Source organism: Calidris pugnax, unplaced genomic scaffold (assembly GCF_001431845.1).
Source record: "Calidris pugnax isolate Ruff unplaced genomic scaffold, ASM143184v1 scaffold155, whole genome shotgun sequence".
NCBI lineage: Eukaryota > Metazoa > Chordata > Aves > Charadriiformes > Scolopacidae > Calidris > Calidris pugnax.
This window is the reverse complement of record NW_015090886.1, coordinates 473,142-488,479: the sequence shown is the minus strand read 5'-3', so window position 1 is coordinate 488,479 and position 15,338 is coordinate 473,142. Positions and strand designations below refer to the sequence as shown.

The following is a 15,338-nucleotide window of genomic DNA, read 5'->3' as shown; positions in this document are numbered from 1 at the left end:
GCTTTCGAGCCAAGCTAAAAGGAAATCACCCTTTCCTTTTTTTTTTTTTTTGTTGAACAGGACATGAAGAAACGGGGCAGGACAGTGAAACCTGGGGCCACAGCGTCTATTAGTTGCTCAGTATTTTCTGAGAGTGGGGAGTTCCTTTAGGATTAGTCACGAGCTGATCTGTCATTTCTCAAGGGGAAAACCCCACAACCTGTGTCTGTTCTTAAGGCAGTCGTAGCTGTTGTTACTGAAGGACTAACAACGGGCTCCCAAGAATGATTGTTGTTGGAACACTTAACAGTCGTGATTTCCCTGAATTTTGATCTCTTCTTTTAAACACAGGGAGAAATGGTAACAAAAGTAGTGGTTGGAAAAAGCAGCATTTTCTGCTTGATGGCGGTCTGAGTCTAGTAAATGAAATACATGTGTGTAATTTGTTGTCTTCAGTTTTCTCTGAAACAATCTGTTTTGAAGCAAAATAGACTTAATGACGCAAACGTTGGGTCCTTTGCAGAATCGGTTTTGAGAAACAGGTTTTCTGCTCTCTCTCAAAATAATTGATTAAAAAATAAGAAAAAATGTTCCTTGAAACCCAGCTCCCTTGCCCACCCACAGGAGAGAAAGCAGTTCACGTATCCATGCGACACAAGCGTTTCCCTTAGAATCCTCTGCCCCTTTTGACACAAAGGTATGGCAAACCCTGATCGTTTTAGACATGTATATATTAATTTTAGTTACAAAACCAGGCTTGTTTTCAGAGGGTTTGTGCTATAAAAGTCGCTGTGTTAGATCAGCTGTTGGAATATGCGGTGTGAGCTATTGGAATACAGGACTGAGCAAGATACTGAGATCTTGGGTCTTTCAGATGGAGTGACTTCTTGTTGTCTTCCTCGCTCTCATGAAGGAAACAGCCCACTTTGGGAATAATAAAGACAAAAAACAAAACAAAACAAAAAACACCCCAAAACCCCACACCTCAAAAAATTGTGTGTCTTTTAGGAGCTGTCACTTGAACTTCCCTTTTTTTCTGAATTATGTGGCACCAAGCTGCATTCTGGAAATAAGGTTTTTGTTTATAGGGCTACAGGGGCTCTGGTGTTTCTGTTTGCAAGAGGGCTCCATCAGCGAGCTATTATTCTGTTCACACAGTCTGATCCTTACAAGCCAAGGACATTAAGATTTAATTTTTCATTTTAGATGTGTTTGTGTGGTCTGCAGTTACCGTTCGGACTAACACAAGGTACTGCTTCACCTGGGCAGTTCGTTAGGCAAAGGGAGTGGAGATCTTCAGAGGCATTTTGGACAGGTTTTGTGGCTGGTGCCAAATCAGGGTCCCTGTGATGTGGGCAGAGGAGGGAAATCGGTATCTTGCTTTAATCCTCCCTCTTTCTTTGGAACTCTTTCAGGTTTATTGCCAAGCCATGTGCCATAAACCTTGGCATTCAGGACAGTGGACCTCACAGAGCCCAGCCCAATGCAATCTTAGAGAAAGTGTTTACATCCATCACGAAGGTGAGTCGTGCTGCAAATTTCCTAGAAATGGAGGGCTGGGAGTAAGGGCCGGGGGGTGTGTGTGTATGTGCTTTTTGCTTCCATTTTCTAGTCTGAGAGAAATGCCTTTCACACTGTGTGTGCACAATGAGTGTGCTTTTTCTTATTTTACTCTGCCTCTGCCGTGCCCTTGTACCAAAGTAAATTCTCTTTATGGCTCACCTGTGCTTTTGTGCACAGAAGAGTCTGTCTTTGAAGAAAAAACGTTCTCTTTAGAAAGGTATGAGGCTTCTTTTAATTCCCCACCCTTGTCCAAATTGTGATTCCTGTAGCAGGTGGTAATTCGTGGTTTAAAGAGAAATTTCTCATTAGGCTTTCACTTTCTCTTGGAAAAGTGTTACTGTTTTCCTTGAGATCTGCTCCTTTGCGGGTTTTATTGGCCAGTTGTGTGAATGCCTTCCTCTTATTTTTTCCATTTACTGTGGAATTGAACAACAGCACTCAGAGTGGAAGACAGTTATTTAAGGGAAGCGTCTAGTCAGTGGAAGTGTGCCCTGATAGAGGGTAGGACATTTAATGTTAACAGTAGGTGTTTTTTTTCATTGTTTCATGGCCTTTCTCTCACTTAAGCTGTGAGTGCCCCTTCCCTTCAGAATTGTAGAATTCACACTCTCTGTCCTCTATTGAATGTTGTCAGTGCAATCCACGCAGGCAGATCAATAGATTTTTCATTAAAGATAATGAAATGGAAGGTTTTATGTTCTGCTTTGGCAGTGCTGAACTTCATTCTGAGTGGAGCAGATAAAGGGAATGGAAGGGAAATTTATAAAAACTTTACTAAAACTTGCCTCATGGGAACATTGAAGTTTTGAGCCATTTGGAGTGACGTGCGAACTGAAAAGCCCCTCTGATGTGATGCTGTTTGTGGGGAGGACTTTTATGTAGGGGATGTCCTTGAAATGAATGTTTAGGAGACCCATGAGGACACACGCTGTGCAAAATTTATCTAGTTTATGAAAACAGAGCTGCCTTTAACTGTACGGGCAGGCTTGTGTCTGCTGCTGGGTTTGGGGAATGGGAATGGAGACTGGCACTGATGCCACGGAGAGATTCCTTTGCTGCTCTGAAAGGGGAGCTCTGGAAATTCTCTGAGGCAGGTTCACTTCCAATGCAGACGTGTCAGGTAGCCCGAACCACTAAAACCTGGTAAAGGGCAGAGAGGTCTGATGGTGATGGAATTACAAGAAAGGCACGGTCTCGGTACTGAAAATCAAGTTTTGCTTTTCAGTTGAACAGTCTGGGGACTCTATTAAATCAGCTTTCTGCATAGGTTTTTGGGTTTGTGTGCAACTCAAGTAGTAAAATGTGTTTATCATCTTCCAGTTGTAAGAGCTCCCTGGCAGAGCTTGTTAAAAGGACACTGGTCTGAAACTAATGTGGCTTTTCTCACCGCTGGGCCATTTTAGAGGTAGTTATCAGGTTTTGTTCGCTTTGTCTCTTGTAAATCCATTTATGTCATTATTCAAACAAACTGCCAGTAGAGTTCCCAGTCAGAGAAGAGTGATATATTATTTATCATACAATTATTTCAGTTTTCAAATTTAATTTTATTTGTAAACTTTGGTAACGGAAATAATGCCATCTCTATGATGCCTTTTTGGAATATACAAATATCTAGTGTGTTAAACCACTCTTACTTTAAAGTTTCCCTGAACTTGTGGTGAGTACAACCCTTCCATGCATTGAGGTTTGATCTTCCTGAGTTCTGGACTGGACTGTTTGAATTAATGTGCAAGTTTTAACAGGTAGGACAGGACACTTCCAAAGCTCCTCCCCTCAAATTAAGAAAGAGAACAATTGCATTCTTTGTCATAATGTGCTGTCAAATGATGAAACAGGTGATGAAATGTTAAACCAACAACATTCTGAATAATTAAGTAATTAGGGGCTTATGAAGGTTAAACTTGAATGAACGTTTGTGGCAATGGGTTCCTGCTTCTAGTCTGTAGTAGAGCCTTCCTAGTGTGTGTGTTTTCTTATCTGTGCATTATTTCTGTCATAGTACAGGGGGGATCTGAGGCTGAAAGTAGGTTGAGAAGTAGGAGAAATGACACTTGTTTCATTTTCCTTCAGTCTCCAGATGGAAAAAGGTTAGAAGGCTTGTCAAAGCAGCTAGACTGGGATGTTCGAAAGATCCAGCGCTGGTTTCGTCATCGGAGGAACCAGGACAAACCCACCACCCTCACTAAATTTTGTGAGAGCATGTATGTTTGTGCAGAGGCCAAGATGTGGCTTCATCTTAAAGCTCCAGCTGTGTGTTCTCTACTTTACCTGATACTGTGGTCAGCAGCTAATTTAAATGAGGTTCTTGGGGTTGGCTGGTGGAAGGTAAATTCTTATATAAGCAAATGAAAGAAGTTAGGAGGGCTTTTTAGAACTGATTCTTCTAAAATCATTTGTATATGTGCATGAGAGACCAGAACACGTGTGCAGGAGTTATTCCTGACAGCCATGAGCAGCTTTAGGTAGTGGCTCAGGTCCTCAAGGCAAAGGTAGCACCTCAGTGTGCATGTGTGTGCTCACGTGCGTGTGCACCTCCTGAGGAACCCTTCCAAAGCCAAGGCTGGTGCTGCACAGCCCTGCTCTACACCCGGGTTGGTTCATGCACAGAGTGACCTTATGGCTTACGTGATGGTGAACGTACTCTCACACAGATGCTCCTTGGATTCCTGTTCTTTTCATTTCAGTTCATTCTTTTGTTCTTTGTTTCTTTCTGAATGCTTGCAGTTACCTCTGTTAGTGTAGTAGCATCTGAATATTTTTTTTCCTGACTTGTTATTTCTTCTGTGCTGGTTTCTTTCCTTTCCAGTAACTTTCTTCATATTAATTCTTCCCCCCAGTATGGTTTTGTCTACTTAAAGCCACAAGGTAAGAGGGACAAATATATATATATTAGGATACCTTCTGGATAACAATAACTTATCTCATTGTTATCTTCTTATTGTATATTAAAGCATATGAATGATGCATGTTCACTCTGAACTTTTATTTCAAACTCATGTGTGTTGTGAAAACTCTTAAATAGGTTTATCCTTACATGAAATGTTTACAAATGAAGGATTACCATTTGGTGGGTGAAAGCTTTACAGGTGTCAGAATTGGGTTTTTTCACAGTTGTTCCCAATTTTGTTACGAATGTTAAAGAGAAGCTCTTTCTATGTCATAAGTTTAATTTTTGCTTCTTTTTTCCAGGTGGAGATTTACATTTTATTTAAGTATATTTTTTTATGGAATCAGGTTTCTCTGGACGGTGAGTAGGTCTGTCTTCCCTCCCCCGTTGTTCTGTGGGGTGTCAGCAGGGCTATGGCTGTCCTGCTGAAATAGAGGGGTTTGACCACCTGTGTTGCTGCTTCAGCACTTGCCCCTTCCTTAAAGCAAGGAGGGGCAGTGATAATAATCATCTTTCTGTTCCCTTATGTGAGATTCTGGGGTTTCCACCTAAGGATCTTCTTTATGCTCTAGGAAAGCTTCTACACAGGTCTGTCATTATGGAACTATTAGAAACTTATTTACCCCAGAATGGGACAGAAATGGGGGTTTTCTTGCTATGGAGAGCTGCTTATTTTTTTTTTTCATCCTCCTCTTGAAAGGATACAGCTTAATTCCTTTGGGTCTTTATTATTATTAGAGCTGTCTGATAATTCTTTGACTTTCCATTGCAATAATACTTGCATTGACTGCAGAAAGAATAGTTTAAATCACTAGGATGTTTTACAATAAATGTAGCCTGAATGATAGAATCAAGATAAAATTTCAGTGAAACAGTCCTGTAGAGATTAACTGCCTTAGGTGATAGGGAGGAAAAAACCCAGTGGAATAATAACCCATCTTTTTGCCTTTAGGCACCCTGGTTTTGGGACACACGACAGTGCTGGTACAACTACCCTTTTCAGGTAGGAGATGAACACCTAATAGATTCCAACTTTTTTGCACAATTGCAGTTTTTATTGTTAATGACAGCAGATTTAAACTCAGTAGACTTGAGTGCTCCTTGTGGTTCTGTGGGGCAGGAGCTGCACAGGCTGCAGCCTGGAGAGGTTTGTGGTGAGTGAAGGGAGGCACAAAGATGACATTTGCTCTTTATGTTCTTCGCATTCCGGTTAGGCTTGTCAACAGCAGTCTTTCCTCAGATAAAACTGGCTCACTTCATATTAATTTTTAAAATTCAAATAAAATTATACATTAAAAATTATTATTATTAAAAATTAAATGATGCATAAAATTATACTGGTGACTTATTTACAGTTGTTTTCATGATGCAACAAGTATGATTATATAGAGACCAACCGGTCTGTGTCAGTGCCTGGTTTTCCTAATCCAAGAGGCTGTGCTATGAGGTGTAAATGTTGACAAGGGAATATTGCTGAAACACACACGTAGGTTTGTGTGACAAAGCCTAGAATAAGACGTCTGTTGCTTAAGCTGGTTTTTACTAAACCTTAAATCTAGATCTTTTAACTTAAGCCTCAGCATTCTGGAGGAACAGAGTGGGATGGGAGGGAAGGAAAATGTGGATTGTAATGAAAATTTTAAAGTACTTTGTCTTCTAACTGTGCTATCTTTGTTTGTTTTCCAGCCTCTAACATCAAGGCTTTATTATTACTATATCTTGGAGCTGGCCTTCTATTGGTCTCTCATGTTTTCTCAGTTTACAGACATTAAACGGAAGGTGAGATTAACCAGAAATGCATTAACCACTTTGCTAAATGGATAGGACTAATAGAAAATGTGAGTGTGCCTGGCCAGTAAAGCTGAAGTGTAGCAATAACTGTATTTTCTTCCTCATTCACATCTCTCTGTAGTCTCCCCCTTCCTGTAATCACTCCCCAGTCCTGGAGAAAAGGGAGGAGCAAACCTAATCCTGGTGTATCCTTGAGAGTCCCTTTAACCTTCCAGGGGAAAGAACGGAATCACTCAATACCTCCCAATAAAAAGTTATCAAATCGTTGTGTAAAAATAGATTTAATTTGAAGGCTTGCAGGGAAACATGAAAATGAGATGTTCAAAGCAGTACCTTGCTGAGCCTGGTGAGAAAATGGCAAACACTAAAGCAATAATAACTGGTTTTTGAAAGTAATTTTTCATCTGTGTGTGTAGCACAGTGATGACTGGTTGCGATTGCTGGAATCTAATTCCATTGTGCTACGTTCTAGGATTTGGCTTATTGTTGCTGTTGGAAAACAGTTCATAGTAAATCATGGTTTATTGCTTCTGTTACACAAACTGCGAAGTAGGAAATTATCCCAATCCTTGCGCTGACTTTTCAAAAAGAAGAGTTTGCCTGGGATTTTTTTCTGTTCTGACATATTAGCAGATGAGGCACCACAGAATATCTTGGAGCTGCAGAAAGGGAGTGATGAACAGCATCTGTAATAGTGTTTATAATGTTTAATTTTGTACTCTGACTTTGGTAAAGTGGATTGCATTCCCCACTGCAAGCATGGGAAGGTACATGGACATGGAAGTGTTGGACCCAGGGGACTGGAAACCAGCCCCAAACGTATGTGCCTGTAAACATATTGTGTTCGATGCCCGCTATGCCCTGGCAGCCTTTTGCACACTGACAACAGTAACAGCAGTGGACTTAAAATTTGTGCCAAGAGCTGAAAGGACTAACAATATGTCTGTGAAACTGAAATCAGAAGCCAAAACCAAGGACTGTATGTCATCCGGTCAGTCTTTTCAGTGGGGTCTGCAGGATACTTATCTTTACTGTGTGGGCCAAAGAGGCTGTGCTGTGCCTGTTTGTTTAGAATTCTGATATCCCAGGAGCACAAATCCTGGGAGAGACCCTTCTGGAACCTTTAGTGATGGTGGTTGATGGTGTATGATGAGCTGTGCTTATGTAAAGCAGAGTCAGAGCCTGAACTGAAGTAATCCTGTGACCCCAGTTTGTCAGTTTTGTGGCTCTGTTCCAAACCTTTGTATTTGTTTGACAGCCAAAGAGTCTTCATTCTTTTTTTTTTTTTTTTTTTTTTTTTTTTTTAAAGGCTGTAATCAGAGAGCAAAACCAATATTATGTGGAAGGTGACCATTTAAATAGTCTCAACAGCAAACCATTAACATTAAATACATCGAGTGACTAGTCACAGACTAGACATTATTCTCCCAAATGAGCTCTTGAAGAACTGCAAACAGATTTCAAATTCAAAGAATTATTTCTTGCCCTTGAGTATTAACCTTTCTAGCCCAAATCCAGTCTCCTATATTTCAAGACATCATTTACTTTTGTAGACTATATACTAATAAAAAAGGAGGTAAATTAATTCAATAAGTATTTTTTAAACTTCTTTTTGTTCAGCTGTAGTCTCTGGTAATTTATACGAAGAAGATTTTGGGATCTGTGTTGCTGGTGCCACAGTACCTAGGTATAAAGAAAAAGTCCTTTTCTTTTTATAGAAGTTATTTATTATCTTTTTTGTGGTAGAAAAAGAAACTTAATCACCATCTGTCTACTTTTTTTTTTTTTTTTTTTTTTTTTTTTTTTTTTCTGTTTCCAGGACTTCCTGATCATGTTCGTCCATCATTTGGCTACAATTGGACTCATTACATTCTCTTATATGAATAATATGGTGCGGGTTGGAACTCTGGTGCTGTGTCTCCATGATGCATCAGATTTCCTTTTAGAGGTGAGTTTCCTTTCGGATCGTTGTGTACCTAATGCTGGTGTGGTCTCAGGGGAGCAAGCTGACTTTCCCATTCTTGATAAACTGCATTAAATATGCCACAAAACTTGTGCTACTGATCCTGCCCTGTCAGCTTTTCCTCATAACTGCATTAGTGCTGAGAATAATCCCTAAATATTCTAAACTCCTTACAAATGTGATGGCTTGAGGGTTTTTGAAGCTCTACAGCCTGGTAATTACATGAGTGCACAAAGGAAATAATATTCTCATCTTTCTTGTCTCTTTTAGGCTGCAAAGCTTGCCAATTATGCCAAGTACCAACGTCTATGTGATGCTTTCTTCATGCTCTTTGGTGTCGTATTCATTGTTACACGGTTGGGCATTTATCCTTTCTGGTAAGCACCTGGAGCTGTAAAGTCTTATTTGTTCTTCCAATCCTTTAAGCAAAGCCTTTGTATTTGGACTCCTTGCAAGCATTGCAGCCTGTTCCTCAGGGCAGCCTGAAGCTGCAGAGGACCCGAGTGTTGTTTGGGGCAAGAAACCTCTCAACAGCCAGCTGAGGGAGTGTGAAAAGTGACTGGAATCCTAATGCACAGCTGGTCCCTCTCTTCCCTGTGCAAAGTGATGACAGTGCTCGTTAATGGGAGCCAAGTCAGCAGTTATTTGCTCTGAAAGGCTTGAAGGGTTGTTTGCTTCTCTTAAGAAGTTTTGGAAATAGTTGCAAATAAGGCACGATCTCTTGAGATGAACTTGATTTTTGAGTATCTGGCTTAGTCATCATTGTAGTTTCTCATTCTTATGACGCTCGTGTCCTGTCCTTGTGTCGTGACAGTTCAGTCTGAACTAGGTTTTGGGTTTCTTGGGAGGTAAAACCTGGCTAAATGGTTTATAGCTAATTATCCTGTAATAAGATTCCCTCTTGCCTCCATAGGTCAGGCTTGGTGAGGTGGTTCTGTTGATGAGCTGTTACCCACTTCTTTCTCTTCAAAGAGTGTGGGGAAAATTTGGTTGCACCTGATTATTACTTGGTTTATTTTGGTTTTTTACTGCATATATTTATTTCCTAGGCAGTGGACAGCTTGCATTCCCATTCTTTTGGGTGCCTTGACAGTAGGCAGAAACAATACTTTGTTATCAGGGTTGCAATTAAAGCTCTTGCTTGTTTTTCAATAAATGCATCAAAGAAGCCTGCATAAGGAAGAGCTTTAATTCTTATGTCTTCACAGGCTCCTTCCAGTGACAGATGAGATAGATGTAATTGTTTTTATTGCTGCTGTCTGTCATGAGGTGATGCTCTTGCATCATGCTATTGCTCAGCGCTCCTGTAAATCTTTAATGTATTTTCCACTGACTGTAATGTGATTCCTCAACTTTGTGGAGAAATCTGGCAAGCTCTTAGCGGTATCGCAGACCCTGTGCTCTTCCACTTCATGTGTATTCCCTTCCCTAATTGGTAGTATAAAGCATCAGCAGATCTCTGGAATTGCGTTGAACTCATCCCTAAACTGGCTGCGAGCTGGATGTTTTCTGTAGTTGCATTCTGGCGGACTTGGGTTCTTCTCTGAAAGGCTTGTTTTTCTTTTCTTGTGAAATGTTAAAAGCTATGTGAAATTAATGACGTCTTTAAAGGTCTCTCCATACCTTCCTGCTTCATAAAATCTAAAGTGTTTATTAAATTACTTAAGTACTGGCAATAACTCCCAGCGACAAGAACAGCAAAACAGTAATGAAAGCAAGCACAAAGCTTTGTCCATAAAGCAGCTTCAGGTCCTCCAGCTTGGCAGGAGGAATCTATAAAAATCTGAGGGAAGAGAATAGTGCACAGGGAGGGAGGGAGGCCTACTGGGACCAGAATTCCTTCCTGATATTTAAATATGGGTGAAGACTGCCCAAGTATGAATGTGTTAACTGCTGTTTTGATGACCAGTGCGCTTGACATCACTTCCTGTAAAGTTATTATAAATGCTTGTGCTTTTGAGAAGGAAATTGGCAGCAGATCTGTATGTGTAACTGAATCGCAGAACATTCACGTCTTCTCCTGTTTGTTGCTCAGTTCAAATGTTTCTAATTAGCTTTAGTCTGTCTCTTAACTCTGACAGGGGACTGGCGGCATCGCTGCTCTGACAGGAGCAAAGCAACAGATGCTTAAATGAGATACAAACTGTTGTGCATCTGGCCAGTCATCTTAATTTAGAGCTGGAGTCGTGTTACGGCACAGCCCATCTGTAATGTGTTTCTGGGTCTTTTCTAGGATTTTGAATACAACCCTATTTGAAAGCTGGGAGTTGATCGGTCCTTATCCTTCATGGTGGCTGTTCAATGGGCTCTTGGTAACCTTGCAGATCTTGCATGTCATCTGGTCTTACCTCATCGTTCGCACTGCCTACAAGGCCCTCGTGCGGGGAAAGGTAAGAATCCTGGTGACTGGTTTGGGTCCTCTTTCCTGCAAGCCCTGTGGAGCAATCCTGAGAAACTGGGCCCTTCACTGAGGGCTGGTGCTAGTTCTTGAGGGACTGGAAATGGGAGAAATGGAGCCCCTCTGCTATGGGAACAGGCCAAGAGAGCTGGGATTGTTCAGCCTGGAGAAGAGAAGACCCCAGGGAGACCTTACAGTGGCCTTCCAGTATCTAAGACCTACAAGAAAGCTGGGACGGGGCATTTTACAAGGAATGTAGTGATAGGATGAAAGGTAATGGCTTCAAACTGAAAGAGGGGAGATAGAGCTGAAATGTGGGGAAGAACTTGTTTGGTGGGAGGGTGGTGAGAGCCTGGCCCAGGTTGCCCAGAGAAGCTGTGGCTGCCCCATCCCTGGAGGGGTTCAAGACCAGGTTGGAAGGGGCTTGGAGCAACCTGAGCTGGTGGGAGGTGTCCCTGCCCAGGGCAGGGGGTGGCACTGGATGGGCTTCAAGGTCCCTTCCAACCCAAACCATTCTGTGACTATCATCAGGAGCATTTTGTAGAAGAGTAGGTTTTTTACCTTGGTTGCTCTGCAGACTCGAGTTGCGGGGTGTGGAGAGAGACAGAGATGCTTCCTCTCTGTTCTGGCCGTGCAGGGAAATAACGCCATTTTCCAGTACGTTCAGATGTTGTAATAATCGTGAGGATGACAGACTTAGTATGTATTTGTTTGGAGTTTAAGGTGGGAGGAGGCTCTTTTTTGAACAATCATCTAGGATGTTTTCCAGCTTTCAACCTTCAGCTGGTTTTTGAGGTGTGATGAGGGTTACGCACCTTCCACTTGGTGCTACCACAGGCTTCTGGCTGTCAGTGGAGGCTGGGCCCTGGGCTGTGGCACACAGAGGAGAAAGGGTTATCAGAAACACAGTGGAGCTTGCAGGTTGTCACTGGGCTAACGGGGTGCAGTCTAGCTTCAGTCCTGAGTATTCTAATTTTAATTTGTGTGGGGAGCCTTAGGGAGAGGGAGCGTGGAACTACAGCAGCTGGTTAGCAGCAAATGTTGCCCTGAGAGTGAACAATGCTGACTTTTGGCTGCGAGCTGTTGCTGAGCAAAAAGGTGTAGTTCAGCTGCAGTAGCATGAGATGGGGCAGGCCTGTCTAGGAACCAATTTGACACCCAGCCAACCCATCGAGAGCAGCCGCTTCCTTCGCAGCTACCAGAGAGTGACAACTGATTTCAGAGCACAAATGCTTTTTAAATCAGATAGCTGGTATTCTGATTTGAGTTACCAGAGAGTGACAACTGATTTCAGAGCACAAATGCTTTTTAAATCAGATAGCTGATATTCTGATCCGGGTTTCTCTCGTGGCTCTACTTTATTTTGTGTTTGACTTCTTAGCTGCCCCTACACATGGAATGTAACCTTGAAAAATATTTATATCGTATTTGTCTGTGGCAGTGATTGTTGGGGGAAGGCATGTTTCAGAGTATGCATGTGATCTTTTCATCTGTTCCCCACAGTTGCTACTGCCAATGTCTTATTTTCTGTGAGTGCAGCTGTTCCTGTATCCTGAGGTCTACACATCTTTTTCCTTTCCTTGGTTCTCTCCTGCCCAGGTGACCTAGCCAGAGAAAGGATTCTAAGCTCTGTCTTCTTCATTCTTTTCTCCCTCCTTTTCTCTGTGCCAGATCGGAGCTGGACAGTTTCATCCTTTGCATGTAAGTGTGATCTGTGCTTCTGTTTGTTCCCTGAAATGCACTGTGACTGGTCCAAGGCTGTGGTCTTGGAGCTTTAGATGGCTGGTGCCCTCTCTTGAAATGTTTCTCTCCCTGGTTGATACAGTGCTGATTCTCACAGTATGTGAAAATGCAGTTTTTTCCAAAGGTCGAAGCAGTGTCCTGGGGTTTGTTCTTATCTGCTGTCAGCTGCCTGCATGACCTTCACCTTTCTGCTTTTATATGGCCACAGAGACTCTGCTGTCTGTCTTTACTGCTCATTCATTAACACTCTGAGTGGAAGAGGGCAGGAGAAATGCTTTCTGTGAAAAGCAAAAGAACTGCTACTTGTCCCACAAATAATGGAAAAAATTTCAAGGGATTTCTGCTTCCTTCCAGTGACCCTTTGAACTCCCAACATAGTGGGGGAGTGGGGAAAGATATCAAAAAGTTCTGGCAACAGACAGAAGCCAGTACATCCAAAGGCCTGTCAAAACCAACCCTGGAGATCATTAACTTTGCCTGGCTTTTGGCCAGATCTTCCCTTGAGTTCAAAAACTTCCTGCCTGGTGCTGCTGGAAAGCCCTAAGCCCGACTCAAAGCAAGCAGAGTCAAATGAAATCCTGACATCCTTGGGAAGGTTCTAGCCACAAAGTGCTCACATGTGAAGTAAATGAGGGCTGTTAGTGTGGAGAGCCTGCCCTGGGGTACGGCGGTGCTGCAGCGCGGCTCTGGCTCCCGGCCACCAGCCAAGGTGCTTGTTTGCAGTGAGGGCTGGGCTGGGGAGCTTGTCCCTTTCTCCTCCCACAGCCCTTGGCTCTGTGGTGCTGGAGCACTGCCCTCCTGCAGCACCCCGAGAGTGGGCACTGACCTGGATCCACTCCAAAAGGCTCAAAATCCCACGTACAAATCAAATTCAGCTGGATTTGCAAGTCAGTCTTTTACCTAAAGCCGTAACTCTGGAACGTAGATCTAGATCTCTGGACTGAGATGCTGCTTCTGTTCCAGAACGGGTGTTTGCTGGATCAGATAGTTGTCTTTGTTCTACAGCCCACTGTCCCAACAGGTTTTGCTCATAAATGAGTTCTCAGGTATGAACCACAAGCTGTGAAAATGGGAGGCGCTTTGTACAGACAGTAATGAGATAAATACAGCTGGTTAATTTTTAAAATATCAAAGCCACTCCCTGTAGGACAAAATGTTCTCTCTAAAACTGATATCTATGTGTTTTTTGGTCATCATACCCACTGCTGATTATGGTGTGAAAAGTTTTTTGATTCAAAACAAATCTGTTGTTTGCAAAAGTGGCCTTTAATCAATCTAGAACACAGGGAACGATCAATGATCTGTGGTGTCCTCATCTGGTGAGATCAAAGGAGATGTAGTGCTTTCTCACATGTAGAGTATTTGGAAAACGGGGCCCCTATTCCCAAATTGTCATTTTCAATGTCTGTGTTTTGCATCCTTTATATGATGACAGACTCCTCCTTGTGAGTGAGTTTGAAGTGACTCAGGATCAAACGCAGACAGAAGCTGGTTAAATCACATGGACACAACCTTCTAACTACTGTTTTCTGTGAATTTTTCAACTTCTCTTCTCCCCTTTCCGCTACCAAATCTCATTTGACATGTTTAGGTATCAAAAGATGACCGCAGTGACGTAGAGAGCAGCTCTGAAGAGGAGGACATGACTCCCAACAGCACAAAAGGAGTTTTCAGCACTTCGAGTAACGGCTCCAACCGCATTAACGGCCACGTGGCTAGTGGCCAGTGGACAGAAGAGGAGTAAGGCCGTGGGTTGGCCTTGAGCAAACACGAACTTATCTTTAAATATCTAGATGTGTTGAGCTCCACATTCCCAAGTGATCTTTAATCAAGATACCCCTTCCCCAGAAACCTCCAGCAAATCCACAATGGGCACAATCCAAACCAGTCAGAGGCTTTGCACGACAGAAGGGATGAAGCCAATGACTAGGGCAACAACAAAGCTGCAGATTTCACTTTAAGCCATTTTGTACTTAAATCCTAGTCCCGTTGGTATTTGCGGAGGTGTCTTTGTGACAAACTGGTTTTTACTCAACTCAAGGCGGAACAAGTTTGGGCCAGGCTGGCTGCCGGCCGCAGGAGGGCTTCGGTGCCGTTTTGGTGATGGTTTGCTCCAGCACCGGTTCAGCAGATCTCCTCCACGCACTCCAGAAGCCACTAAAGAGCACGGAGAACGCAGGGCCCTGCAGTTCCCCGTCCCAACTGCCCTGGCTGGAGCAGAGACTCTTTTCTCTCAGTCCTGCTGTGAGCACTCTGGACTTCGGCTTGGAGTGGACTGTGCTACACCAGAAGCGTTGCTCTGCCTCGCCGTCGGGGTGCTAAGGAGATGATCACTTCTATCTCTGCTGTCACGAGGGACCAGGCCAGCCTTTGCTGCCTCTTTTGGTGCTGCAAGCCCCTCTGAAGTCTCAACTACAGCCTTCTGAAACGGGGAGGGGGGTGGTTTATTGCCCCTGAGACAACTATCACAATACAGGCCTTTTAAATTTATTTTTTTTTTCTGTAGCAAGTTGTGGTTTTGAAGACTTTTTCTAGACCCACTGGATACAGTTGGCTAAGCTGGGACGCAAGGGCAGACCAGTATTGGTGGGCTGTGTTTAACTTGCCACAAAATAAGATGTTTCAGTCCTGCTCATCTGTGCTCCGAGGGAGAAGTGGATGTTGCTGCCGTGATTTTGCAGCTGGGGAGGAATGGCAGGGCTGGAAAGGCAGCCACAGCATAGGCTTTGCTTCTCTATTTTTACTCAATGGTACTTGGGGGCAATAGAAGGCCTGTGTGTCAATCATGAGCAAAATTTTGGAAAACTTCTTGAGTTGTTACCATTTTATACCATTGTTTACTCTTCTCTCCGATTAAAAGATGCTTCAGAAACTTGGGTTGGTGTGTTTCATCTTGAGGAAATAGAATCAATGACCTGGGTGAGGGGACAGAGTGTATCCTCAGCAAGTTCTCTGATGGTACCAAACTGGGGAGGGCTGGCTGACACTCCAGAGGGCTGGGCCACCATCCAGTG

At 43.0% G+C, this 15,338-nt stretch overlaps 1 protein-coding gene across 1 annotated transcript; it reads left to right on the top strand.

Annotated features, from left to right (window-relative positions):
• Positions 1-1,377: 1,377 nt before the first annotated feature.
• Positions 1,378-15,196, top strand: CERS5 (ceramide synthase 5; the record flags this gene model as incomplete). Its single annotated transcript, XM_014947493.1, has 9 exons — positions 1,378-1,500; positions 3,613-3,743; positions 4,732-4,789; positions 5,382-5,432; positions 6,116-6,208; positions 8,040-8,168; positions 8,454-8,560; positions 10,417-10,573; positions 13,916-15,196. Coding segments are annotated over 9 exons (1,002 nt in total), but the record flags the coding sequence as incomplete, so codon positions are not given.
• Between the last annotated feature and the right edge of the window lie 142 nt (positions 15,197-15,338).